This window comes from Alosa sapidissima, chromosome 22 (assembly GCF_018492685.1).
Source record: "Alosa sapidissima isolate fAloSap1 chromosome 22, fAloSap1.pri, whole genome shotgun sequence".
Taxonomy (NCBI): Eukaryota; Metazoa; Chordata; class Actinopteri; order Clupeiformes; family Clupeidae; genus Alosa; species Alosa sapidissima.
In genome coordinates, this window is record NC_055978.1 from 16,196,378 (window position 1) to 16,209,826 (window position 13,449).

A 13,449-nucleotide genomic window follows, 5' to 3' on the forward strand; every position below is an offset into this window, starting at 1 on the left:
GCACTCCGAGGACACTAATACTCGGCTCATTGGTATCATTACATAAGAGAAATACGCAGGCATGCCACACAATTCAAGGTCACTTCAGCAGCCCCAACTCACCAAGAAGACACACTTCAGAGATGTGTGTGTGTTGAGAGAGTGTGTGCCATCGAAGAAACAGCCGGTCCACACATGTAAGAAAGTCTCCACTCCAAAGTATGGCTGTCTATAAATTCCATTAAGGGTGATCGTTCGCTTCCTGAAATACACAACTTGTACAAGAACACAAGAACAGGGAGGGTTATCTGAGGATGAACCTAAATTACATACATTAGTATGTTATACTATGTAATTATATACATTGTCATTAGTTGACAAATTATCTCCTCGCCAGAGCATGCCCTATATGCGTTTCCATTGGCTGTGCAAAAAAAACAGACATGGGTGTGTACAGAGAGTTTGATGCTATTTGGAAGCCACGATGAGTAAGAGCACCAGCGGCTAGCTATATATGCTGTAAATGAAATTTCAAAATGATTTGACTCGAGTTTCCTGTCATCTGCGGTCTGGTGTGGCTTACAGCATGCCAAGAGTTCATCAGCCCCGCGCTCACTCGCTCGCTCGCTCGGCCCGCCTGCTCACTTGCGTGGCTATCCCAGAATTCCGAGTGGATTTGCTTGGGCCACGGGCGGGCGGGTGATGGCTTGGCTTGCGCGCTTGTGGCCAGCACTTCATGTTTCTTGGCAGGGAGCGCCATGATTCCCTCTGACAGCTGAGGCGTCAGCCCCTTGACACGCGGAGAGATTTATCGACTCTGGCCCGACACGCAGTGGGCCTGTGGGGAGAGGAGCAGAAGGAGAAGAAGGAGGAGGAGGAGAAGAGGGTCAGGACACCAGCGTGGTCAAGGAGAGTAGCCACAGGATCCCATTCACTCGCTCATTTAAAGGGCATCGTCATTCAAGTGGTGTTTACTGGATATAATTTAATTGGAGAATACCGCATTTCATAATTTAAATGGTGAATCTTGGACACACACACACACACACACACACACACACACACAATACAGATCCAGAGACAGACAGAAATACACACACAAACACAAACACACACACACACGTCCAATTGGTCATGCTCTTGTTCATCCATCCGCCCATGCATCCACTCACTCACTCACTCACATTACCAGTGGACGGATGGACACTGTCTGTTGGAAAGGCGTTCCATGTCTACATTGAATCCCTGGGGTCAAGTGAAGTGTGTGTGTGTGTGTGTGTGTGTATGTGTGTGTGTGCGTGCGTGGAGGTGTGTGTGGGGTTCCGGTGCAGACAAAAATGAGTGGAGCTGAGAGGAGGCCAGGCCAGAGGTGGTGTAAACTGTCCACCCCCCCCCCACACACACACACACTCACACACACACCGGACTGCGGACCCAGCTGCCTCCCTCGGTATAGGAGTATTTGGGGAATTATCAATGAAACCCCCATGATTAGAAACGGTCCACCCTCCCCTCACAACCACGCTCACTTACTGACGGCACCGGTGTGGGTTTACAGGCACTGAGAGAGAGAGAGAGAGAGAGAGAGAGAGAGAGAGAGAGAAAGGGCTAGGGGTTGTGTGTGTGTGTGTGTGTGTGTGTGTGTGTGTGTGTGTGTGTAAGGGCCACTGGGGTCCATATCGGGAGACAGGACATGTGTGTGTGGCTCTGTGTGGAGTGCACACAGCTCTCTGTGTTAAAGTAACCTTCAGGACGGATTTTGTCCCTTCGTGACTGACAGGACACATCATCATTGGACCTGCTGGTGTCAGTGTCACAAAAGGCACGGGCCTGTCAGTGGTTAGTAATAGCACTCACCGGTGGGATGAGCTGTCTTGGAGACACTCCTCAGGAGTTTGAGACTTTTCAAGAAAGTAGCCCACAATCCCCTCAGCCCTCAGCCTTGGCTCTGTAACAGGAGAAGGAGCCCCCTTGTCTATCTGGCAGCATCGGGCCTTCGGATTACACAAGGAGAGGCGCAGACTGACCATCGGCTATGTCAACAAAGCAGCAGCCAGAGCAGATTATATGGCCAGCCCCATGATGTCCACGCATGCTCTCCTGGACCGACATGAATTCAGAGCGATTCAGTAGATAAACTATTCCATATCCTATATGTGATGTACTTATTAGTAGACTACTAAAATTCAGTAGCAGACACACATTAGTCCTAACATTCACTAGTCCTAACATACACTATAGTCCTAACATTCAGTAGCATACGCTGTGTAAAAAATTTCCCCCGTTTATATTACAATCATACAATAGGCGTTAACATATTCAATCTTCAAACAATCAAGCTGCTGAAGTGACCTTGAATTGTGTAACATATTCAATATTCAAACAATGAGATATTTTTTGCCTGACAAACTTACTGGTAAGCAACACTTGACAAGAAGGCTTTATAACTTGCATCCCACAGTAAAAACATTCAAGGGAGACCATGTGTAAAATGCCAAAGGCCACACAACCCCTCAAAGAAGGCTTTCATCTATTATATGAATATAAGATGAATGAGCCTCAAGGCTATTTCTGCCACACATGCGCAAGTTTTCAAAGTCGTTTTGACAGTGCACATTCCTGTCTATTTATGACGGGAAATGTCACCAGCTACAATTGCAACAGCTTGTGTTTTCATCACAAGGAAAGAGGGGTTGATTTCAAGGAGGTATAAGATGAGTCACAACAAGTGTGGAAATATGAGTCCTAAACAAGCAAACAACTTTGATTCATTTTTTATATAAAAAAAAAATGTAGCCCATGTTATATTTAATTGATTGATGTTGGCTAAGTCCACACCACCATTGTTTCATGATGGGATGTGTGATTTGAAATATTTCCAGATAGAAACAGTTAAAATACAAAGATGTGTACATATTTTAGCTCCCAACACAGGACACTGTAGATCAAACTGACAGTGGACTCGCTAGATGAGAAGCAGCGCCAAAGATACAGTATGTTGCCATTTCAATGTGAAACAGATATTGAAAGCACCTGTCATAAGTTTGAAGTGACGTTTCAACTTTCATTGGGAGGTGTTAACGCTCATTTATTTTCTACACAAACTCCAGTGATAGTAAAGACCCATTGAAAAAAAGTTTGATGCACTGCGACAGCTAAGATAGGGATAGAGTTTCACATTCTATATTTAAAGCCTTGGTACTTGTGTCACTGGGCTATTTAAATGCCATGGACAGAGTCTTCCTGTCAAAACACTAGCTGCTCCATGTTACAACAATATGATGGACCTTTTCGAGACCAACACTTATTTTTTCAACGAGTTGCGTTACCTAGACGGAGACCATGGATCGCTGCAACACTTGGACATGACCGTAGTGTCGCCTCTGTACCCAGGGAATGATAGCCCATTGTCACAGGCACAAGACCAAGTGCCGTCGGAAAACGGAGAAGATAGCAGTGAAGAGGAGCACGTTTTAGTGCCGCCGCGGCTTCAGGGGCATTGCGAGGGTCAGTGCCTCATTTGGGCGTGCAAAATTTGTAAAAGAAAGGCTGCCCCGACAGACAGGCGCAAAGCGGCCACACTACGTGAAAGAAGGCGGCTTAAGAAAATCAACGAAGCATTTGACGCTTTGAAAAAAAAGACTGTGGCTAATCCTAACCAACGCTTGCCAAAAGTTGAGATTTTACGCAGCGCCATAAACTACATTGAAAAATTGCAGGACCTCTTGCACACACTGGATGAGCAGGAGAAAACGTCGGGGAACGAACCGTACACTTATAACATCAAAGAACATGTAAGCATCAGGAACACAGCGCGCCATCGTGTGCGCGCAAGTGTGCTGCCCATGGGAGTTAATAATTATTGACACTCCATCCAGGCAATAATTGTACAACATACTGAATTATATGTATGCCATAACATTAAAGGGGACATATCCTCTTCTAACACACACTAGTTTCTGAAGCTATGTCTGTTTATTTAGATGGCCTGCAATGAACATAATTGGAAAAAAAACTGTCAAAATTGGCAGAACGGCGACAGTGACCATTCTAATGCACCAATGACGAGTCATAGAGAAGGTTAGTGATGTTTGAAGGTAGATAAACAATAAAATACAAGCCAACTAGGCTACTGCAAGTTCTTTAGATCCCTGACCCTTGTGTTTTTCTTTTATTTTTAACTCTTTCAGGCAATGCTGTTGATTCCTCTGGATCAAGTAGTCTTCGGCGCCTTTCTTCGATTGTTGACAGTATTTCAAACGAAGAGACGAAAAACAATTTCACTGAAGATGTCTTGGAAAAATGAACAATACATTTTTTAACTAACTTATTTCCACGTGTTTTCTTTAATCAGAAGAGTGGCTTACGGTGTCTTGGTTCATTGAATTTCTCCACCATTTGATCCCGACCAGAATTGCTAAACTGATATTCCAGGATTTTTTTGTCATTACTAGTATCACTGTGTATTGTTTTTAAATGAAAGTTTGATTACTGTAAATATTTTATATTTTAAGAATAATGTAATTTATTTTTATTTATACCGAAAATCCAAAAATGATTAGACAATAAATTGCCAAAAGGGCATTGTCTTTGCCTATCTTTTTGTATGTTTGTTTATTTCAAGGATTGTTGTCACTTGATCATTTTAAACATGGTTTATTAGCTTATGACATTCAATGTTATTGGTTCCAAAACATGTTAACACACATTTAGTATACTTTCCAATATTTGCATGTAGCCTGTTTACTATATTGACGTTTTTATTCAAAATTGATGGTCTCTGAATTGTTTACTTGAACTACCACATACTACTGCCTACTGTTAGTAGCTGATGACCATAATTTCACATACCTCATGTAAGAAATTAATTCAGTCCTAGATTATCGAGCCCCCACCTCTCAATATTTGAAAGCCCTAATGTACTCAGTAACCTGTTGTCTTGGCCAAAGAACACTGATTTGGTTGACCCTCGGCTCCAAGCCACCACTTCCTTTAGATTTACAAGTATTAAAAGGCTGTAGAGTCCTGGCCTCGAAATAGCACCTCTTGGCAGTTCTTCATTGTTCCAGCTGGTATATGGAGTGCCCCTGGCCTGCCATGCTGTAAATTTAGTTCCCCCTAAAGCCACGGTGCCTTTTTTTAAATCTCCCGATCAGGAGATGGAAACTTGGTCAGGAGAATATGGTGTAAAGCCCCATCATGAATCCCGTGCCGTACGCATGATTAAAGATCATAATGACTTTCCCACCCACCACTTTTGGAGACAGCGCTCACCGGCTCTAGTCATACTTCTCAGCATGTGGAGCATCTGATTTGATAACTGGGGCTTCTGAAGAGAGCCATGGGAGCTATGTGTGTGTGCCTCTCTGTGTGTGTGTGTGTGTGTGTGTGTGTGTGTGTGTGTGTGTGTGTGTGTGTGTGTTTGTAAGTGCCGTCGGGTCCATATTGGGAGACAGGACATGTATGTGTGTGTGTGTCTCTCTCTCTGTATGTGTGTGTGTGTGTGTTTAGGGGATGCTGAGGTTCATATTGGGCAATGGGACATGTGTGTGTTTGTGTGTGTGTGTGTCTTCATGCACCGTTGTCTTCCAGAGAATGTTGTCTGTCAATTCTCAGATATCTTGGCTTGACACACACTGCCTGCCCTGACCCCTCTGTCTGACCCATCCCTCAGCCTGACACCCAAAACACACACACACACACACACACACACACACACACACACACACACACACACACACACACACACTTTCACACACACACACACACACACACACACACATGCATCTGCACACACCCAAAACAAGCACACAAACAGACACATACAATCATCTGCACCCCACTGCCAACCACACAAGATAGGTAGATAGATAGATACTTTATTGATCCCCAAAGGGAAAGCCCCATGCTAACACAAAATTTAGACAACATGATTAATCTTAGACTGTCAAAGTAGGGCACCTTGGCATTTTACATTGTAAACAGCAACTACATTACCCTGAGAAATAGCTCAGTAACACTAGGAAGGTTTGGCTCAGTGGAATCCAATACCATTTAAAATTAAATAAATTGTACAATATAAGTCCATGTTCACTGAATACCAAATGGACAAGTGAGATTTGTAAATAATGAATCTGTGCAAATTACTTTAAGGCTGACATTAGTTGGGACAGAAGTAATGTGATTTCATCCTTCTCTGTAGACTGGATATGTGTAATAATATTTCAGTTAAGTTTGAGTTAAAAAAAACAAAGAATTTACAGCAGATACGGGCCATTTCCAATACATGCACGCACACGCACACACACAAACACACACGCGTGCACACACACCACACACACACACACGCTCACACAAACACACACACACACACAAATGCAAAAATGCACACACGCACACAAATAATCTCTTCTAATGCCTAAAACAAAAACCTCGAAAACCAAAATGGCCAGTCAGTTAATCTTTTCCTGGGGTGTGAGTTTATAAGCATTCTTAGCATGCCCTGGTGGCTAGTGATAAGGTATATCATATCGTAAGTATTCTTCAAAGCAGACCATCTTATTTTCCCTTCCAGAGCCCAGACTGAAAGGGGATATCACTTTCTAGAATGTTCTTTTAATGGGCTCTGACCGGTAAAATTGTATGTGTGAGATAATGGCTCTCAATTCCCACCTCAACACTTCTTCTCGAGGGCTCCAAGCCTTTCAAACACACAAATTCAATCAGCTCATAGATTTGCTGTTTATTTATGGTCTTATGTGTGCCCATATCTCTCCTTTGGTCTAAGTCAATGGGGATCCTTTCAAGTGGGAGAGACTTCCAATTACTATGTGTAGACATCTGGCCTGATCATCTGGGGGATCTTTTGATGTAACTTAGCTGTGCATTTGTCAACTTTCAGTTCAGCAGACTATAGACGGTCTTATCCACCCCAGATCAGAGAGCTGTTTTAGCATATCATGTTTCACAAATACTCTGAATACAGAAATGATGAAAAAAAGGTTTTACATTCTGATCAAGTCTACCATATTATCTTTTTGATTTTTTTTGTAAATAACATGGGATCACACAGTAGGGCATTATGTGTTTTTCTGCCAGAAAAGTCGGAAATCCCCACAACAAATTCACCAAAGAGGTTCTGAATTTCGGAGAGAAAAAACGCCATCTAAGCAGCTAAGCCCGATGAAAAGAGAAATGCAAAGGATGAGTGAGGCTGTGATTTATCGGCGTTTCCTAGAATATCCTGCTGCCACAAAATGATTCCCTACAACTTTGTAGTTGGCAGCATGCTCTTATTCGTTGCCAGACAAGTGCTGTTGCCAGTCAAACCATCTGATCATGTGATATGATCTGCCCATTTGGAACAGGGTTGTCTGTGTCTTGGGCAGACTGGAGTTAAATTACACAGGAAATTAGACTACATAAATAACAATAGACTGTTGTTGAATGTTGTGTTAAATTATTTTAGCAAAACCAATAAAAGTGTGTTGTAGACCACCAATAATGACATAACCCTGACACTTTGTAGAGAGATGTAATGTTTCCTAAGATTCACATGTATTCCATTTAGCTATTGCTATATTTTATACTTGTAGTAGGCTAGTAAGCAGGCACATGTAGCTCACATTTCATACTTTGTCCTTTACATAGGCCTGCTTTTCAAACTTTACAATCTCATACTTTGCGTGCAGTAACATTTTGAGACAATTTCTGGTAGTACAAATATGTAAAATGATGTGCTTAGTTATAAAAGTATCCAAATGGTTGAACCACTAAGGAGAATCTCATGGAGATCTCTGACTGCCTTGCACTTAACACGGGCCCTGACCCGCGATATTAGCCTACCACTTCAATAACAGTGAGGGAAAACAAACTCCGCCGGATTCCCAAGGGAGGCAACTTGTTCTGCAACTCCCAAGACTGCAATGTTGCGCATTCGGCTGAAGTGCGCCCGTGGATGATGTATTCACGGTGATGACATGTGCTTGAGCAATCTCTTTGAGTGGGTTCAATTATCGAATGCTGGCAGGTTTTCTCGTTGCCTGTGCTGTGCTTTTCACAGCTAATTGCCTTTGATCACTGCAACAGCCTGGGAGGACCAGTGCCCCAGCAATGTCTTCTTCAGCTGTGCGCAATGCAAACTTCCACGGTCATTCAGTGTCAGGTACCCTCAGTGTTTTGTTAGGTGCGCGATGTTCCCATACTGGCAGATGCCAAACGTTTTAACACGTTGTGCGAAATATCCGCATTGTATCCATGTAAGCTGTCAACATACAGCACGTATTAGTGACATCACACACATTGAACCAGATTAATTAGTACAAATAATGATAATAAAAAAAGTATTATTTGGTAGGTAAGGTATGAAGAACTGCTACAGCCACTCATGGTTTATTCCATAGTCTGTTTTTTAAAACGTATTTATCTGTCTTTAATAGTATTGGATAATATCAATTAGGTAGGCCTATCTGCCAAAAACAGGCGAGGATAGCCTGCATTTGTCACTCAGTTGTTAACTTCTTCGTAACTGACTTAATGACCGTTAACAAACACGTATGGCCTTCCTCCCGACACCTTCCATGATCAGTTAGAGCCTATACGAGGAGTCGCAATGCCAACGCGATGTGCCAAGTATGAAATGTTACACCTCTCCCTGCAGCTGGCCTGCATCTGTAACGCTGTTTGTCTCAGCCGTAAAATTAGTCTGCAACTCCTTAATACGTGAAACAACCCCCTGCCTTTTTAGTCTCAAAAATAAGATGAGGGCATCTGACCTAGATGAGAAATGTTAAGATGTAGGCTATGCAACAGGTTGTCACTTGGCTAGTGGCTTTAGCAGAGTGGTCAGATCATTTTTGTAGGGTTCTTAAAATCTCATGATTTTTGTCACATAATTGTCTCTTTGCTTGCTGTAACATTAGGTATTTAAAATGAGTCACACATCATTGAAAGAGTGTATGTCATGAGTGTCCTCTTATGAAAGTTTTATCCATGTAAATTATAAGTTGATGTATGCATAAGAATGCATGTTATATGCCAAGTAAAATGTGTAAACACAATGTTGACATACCAGAGTAAGTGAAGAACAGAATAGCACAGCAGTGTGTGTGTGTGTGTATGTATTTGAGTGTGTGTGTGTGTGTGTGTGTGTGTGTTTGAGCGTGTGTGAAACAGCAAAAACCTGCAGATGTGGGAAACTCGGCAGGGTGTTTTCTGGGGTGGGGGGGTTGGGGGTTCAAGCAGGCAGACAGGCAGGCAGGCAAGCAGGCGGGTAGGGCGGGGAGCTGAGCTCACCCTAGGCCGGGGCCAGGAGGGCCATGGTAATTAGATCTGACCAATGTTGGCCCTGGGATCCACACAGGGGCATATATAAGAGGGGGGCCCCTATGGCACCAGCCCCTTCACATCACTCACTCCACTCACGCCAGAGCAGCCCAGTTCTTCCCAGCCTCTCCCAGGGCTCCTCGTTCCTTTACTGACCCTCAGACACGCGGAGCACAGAGTCCAGTCGGTCAGCTGCCCAGCCCTTACTCTTACCTCTTCTGACCACTCCAGCAAGCACCAGTCAGCAGCCAGTGGCTATGGATGTCTTCTCCTCGTCCCAGGTGTTCTACGACAGCGCATGCGCCTCCTCGCCTGAGGAGCTGGACTTCGGGCCGAGCGGCGGTGAGATGGCCGGCTCCGAGGAGGACGAGCACGTGCGGGTGCCCGGCGGCGGGCCGCACCAGCCGGGCCACTGCCTGCAGTGGGCCTGCAAGGCGTGCAAGCGCAAGGCCAGCACGGTGGACCGCCGGCGCGCCGCCACCATGCGCGAGCGCCGCCGCCTCAAGAAGGTCAACCATGCCTTCGAGGCGCTGCGCCGCTGCACCTCGGCCAACCCCAGCCAGCGGCTGCCCAAGGTGGAGATCCTGCGCAACGCCATCCAGTACATCGAGAGCCTCCAGGACCTGCTCCACGAGCAGGTGGAGGGCTACTATGCCCTGCCCAGCGGAGGAGGCGCAGTGGCCGGCGGCGTGGGGGAGAGCGGCTCGGAGCCAGCCAGCCCCTTGTCCAGCTGCTCCGACAGCATGGTGAGTGTCACTCAGCGCCTTCCCAAAACCTTGTCCGTGCCTGTGGAGAGGCTCTGCTCTGTTTGTTCCGTTTCCCAGAGCCCCCTCTTGCCGTTCACAGCTTGGCTGCTGACAGAGCTGTTGCATTTGTCCTTGTGTTGGAGTCATTGTGTGGTGTCTGTTTTCCTGTTACTTCATCATTTAAAGGTATAGTCCGTAATTGTAATTACATATGCGTTTTGTCAAATTCACCTTATTGCTCATCATGGTTCTATAGCTGTTCATTCAGTGTTTTTGTGGAAAAACAATGTTTTTACAAAAAAAAACACTGGTGTTTGTACACAGTCTTGTGTTTTCCTGTGAATTTGTCATTTAAAGGTTTAGTCCTTGATTGTAATCCCTCAGCAAATGGGAAACCAAACACAGTGGCTCAGACCGAGCCAAAAACAATTCCAGCCAATCAACACACGCGCTTCAGTATGACAGAAGGGATGGGTGCCATATTTCTGACTATTCAGTACGAAACATCCTTTTTCTGTGTGACGCTTTTTGTTTATCTTTAATGTGCTTATTTGCATTGAAGTGCTGTGGGGTCAATACTCAAACTTTTGTGTTACCAGACTGATGTTATAGTAACACAGGCGAGAGACATCTGTGCATTTACTCTTTCAGTTGCATGCATTTGCAGTTTGCACATTTTTAGTAGATTTCGTGTCGGACTACACACAAAATGTGTTCAAACATAATTCTTATCGACCTTTCGACCCTGTGTTCCTGTGATCTGTGGCCTTTTCCACTGGACTTTGCTCTGCCTGAGCCCCTCACCCCTGCCTCCATGTGATTCAGCTTTCTCTCTCTCTCTCTCTCTCTCTCTCTCTCTCTGTCTCTGTCTCCTAGCATGGGCAGAACGAATGGCTGACAACATCTGTCTCTCTTTATCTGCCAAGATATTGCCTTACTGCTAGCCTTTAGCTTGCTTCTTCATCTGTCTGGACCTGTAGCCTCATCACCATCTTTCATGTTAGTAGATCACTTGAAGGGTTGACTTTCACTGCCCAACCAACCAAACATTTGAGACATGGTTGGAGGCTCTTATACAATTGAAAGATTTGTAAAAAGTGCCAGGGTTTAACTCAGAGTAAACAGAGGTCGCAGTGTTTACAAGATTATTTCAACTGGTCGTTTAAAAAGCATTAGGAAATAAGTAGCACTGCATAGTTTTACTGAAAACATTCGGCATAAACAAGCTTCAACATTCGCTCTGGGACATTGTTCTCGTAACGTGGGCCCAAGTGGAGATTCATTTACAAAAACATGGGCTATTGTAGTCGGGGAGGGCGGATATTGTAATGACTTTCCCACCACCGGACACTTTATGGGCCTAATAAACTCTGGAAAATCCACCTTGGTGGAGCCTGGCAGCCAAAGCTGCGCTGCTGCGGTGCATTCCTCTCTGACTGCATGGGCTCGGCCGGTGCCAGGATTTTCTGCAGATTTACTTGCAGAAAAGTGTCATCTTGCACAAACTGGAGTGGCTTCCACTGCTGGTAATCGATTGGACACGCCAGGAGGGCCGAATTTTCACGCCGGGGCCTGGACCCCCCGAACCTGGGGGCGTTGGTGAAAAGTGTGGGACTACTAAACTACTAAAAGTGTGGGACTACTAAATATCTCCTCGCCTGCTTTTTTGGCTGGTTATTACTGTTTTAGTGTTTGTTTGTGTGTTTGCACCTGCTGAGGAAATGTCATGCTTGGCTCTCCAGATCTCCTGTGCCTGGTGATGGGTGTGCATTTGTACTGATGTTTGCTTGTTTCTTTGTTCTGATTCAGATTGACTGCAACAGTCCTGTGTGGCCACAGATCAATTCACATTATGGAAATGCATACAGCTATGAGGCACAAAGCGGTAAGAGTTTTAAGAGAATTATTTAGAGAATTATTTAAAGTGATTATTTAAGCTCTCTTCTCTCTCTTTACACTGTTCAGAGTATGTCAACTGTTTCAGTTGGTCATAGCAGCTCAACAATCAGAATCACTTCTTTTTCTCTTCTTTCTGTTCTCTGTTTCTCTCTCATACCCTCTCTCTTTCTCTCTATTTCTCCTGTGCCATCCCTATCAGTTTCTCTCTTCTTCTTTCTCTGTCTCTCACTCCCCCTCACAACCTCTTTCTCACTCACTCGCTTTCTCTCTCTCCCTCTCTTACTCTCATCTCTCTCTCTCTCTCTTGTTCACATCTCTCTCATCTCTCTCTCTCTCTCTCTCTCTCTTCCTCCTTCTACATCAGAGTAATTATTTGATTCCTCTCTCTAAGGTGCTGGTCATGCATGTCTACCACTTCACCAGTGATACCTGACCTTTCTTCTCTCTCTCCTTCTCTCTCTCCCTCGGTCCCGTCCACAGTAGCCTCCATGGAGAGGATCCCCACCGCGTCCAGTCTCCAGTGCCTGTCCAGCATCGTGGATCGGCTCTCGACGGTGGATGCCGCGGGCCCTCTGGGCGTCAGGGATACGGTTACCCTCTCGCCCTCCAGCTCCGTCTCCCCTCCTGCTACACCAGACAGCTCCAACGCCAGGCCCGTCTACCACGTGCTTTGAGGGGAGAAGTCTGCCTGTGTATGTGTATGTGTGTGTGTGTGTGTGTGTGTGTGGGAGGAGGTGTGTGTGTATGTGTGTGTGTGTGTGTGTGGGGAGGGGGGGTGGATTGTATGACTGAAACCTGGAGGGAAATTTCTCCAGTCTCAGCTTGCAGACTGCAGCCTGCTAGCCAAACAAGATGGACATAACCGAGTCACACGTCCACATGGAACAATTTCAGAAGGGGTCATGTACAATACATGACTAAAGATAGTCATGGTTTTTGGATAATGAAAAAAGTGAAAAAAATCACACATCTTAACATGAAATGAGCAGTTTCTCGCTAAAAACACTATTACTGAAAAACTAGTACATCTTAAAAGTCACTGTAAATGCCAAAGGTCAGACAGTAGGCCTTCTTCACCCATGTATCCTCATTAATCTAGGCTGTGTACATATAATTGTAAATATGTATTTTAAATGGCAATCATTTGTATTCATTTTTGTATCAAATGTATCATATTTAATTGAGTGTTTCATGGCAAAATGCCTTGCCTTGCATCCACTTATTGTTAACTATAAATAAGTTGTATTTAAATAATTGCATTAATTCCTTTCATGCTGATCTTTGGGAATAAAGAATGAAAAATGTTTCTGGTATTCCTATGCAAGGCTCATTGTCTCATAGGCTCATAAGAACCCTCACTAACACTCACCTGTTATTTCAGCTTCTTTACCATCTGTGCTCTTGAATGCTGTCGTGAGAAAAAGAGGTGAATGTGTGTAAAAGTGTTTGTGAGAAAGAGAGAGAGAAAGTGTAAGAGTAATTGTAATTGTGTGTGCGTGCA

General features: G+C 44.5%; 2 protein-coding genes across 2 annotated transcripts; both read left to right on the forward strand.

The window, feature by feature from the left end:
• The first annotated feature begins 3,223 nt into the window (after nt 1-3,223).
• Nucleotides 3,224-4,543, forward strand: myf6 (myogenic factor 6). The gene is made up of 3 exons (XM_042078738.1): nt 3,224-3,773; nt 3,963-4,059; nt 4,170-4,543. The coding sequence occupies exons 1-3, from the start codon at nt 3,258-3,260 to the stop codon at nt 4,283-4,285; spliced, it is 729 nt and encodes a 242-aa protein (XP_041934672.1). The 5' UTR covers nt 3,224-3,257; the 3' UTR covers nt 4,286-4,543.
• A 4,850-nt stretch (nt 4,544-9,393) lies between these two features.
• On the forward strand, nt 9,394-13,127 carry myf5 (myogenic factor 5). The gene is made up of 3 exons (XM_042078777.1): nt 9,394-10,049; nt 11,859-11,934; nt 12,429-13,127. Exons 1-3 carry the CDS (start codon nt 9,561-9,563, stop codon nt 12,620-12,622), a joined length of 759 nt encoding a protein of 252 aa, XP_041934711.1. The 5' UTR covers nt 9,394-9,560; the 3' UTR covers nt 12,623-13,127.
• The last annotated feature ends 322 nt before the right edge of the window (nt 13,128-13,449 follow it).

Coding starts and splice junctions, on each gene's coding strand:
- myf5 (XM_042078777.1), top strand. CDS start 9,561: ATGGATGTCTTCTCCTCGTCCCAGGTGTTCTACGACAGCGCATGCGCC. Junction 10,050..11,858: donor CCAGCTGCTCCGACAGCATG/GTGAGTGTCACT, acceptor GTTCTGATTCAG/ATTGACTGCAACAGTCCTGT. Junction 11,935..12,428: donor CAGCTATGAGGCACAAAGCG/GTAAGAGTTTTA, acceptor TCCCGTCCACAG/TAGCCTCCATGGAGAGGATC.
- myf6 (XM_042078738.1), top strand. CDS start 3,258: ATGATGGACCTTTTCGAGACCAACACTTATTTTTTCAACGAGTTGCGT. Junction 3,774..3,962: donor CTTATAACATCAAAGAACAT/GTAAGCATCAGG, acceptor CTGTTTATTTAG/ATGGCCTGCAATGAACATAA. Junction 4,060..4,169: donor AATGACGAGTCATAGAGAAG/GTTAGTGATGTT, acceptor TAACTCTTTCAG/GCAATGCTGTTGATTCCTCT.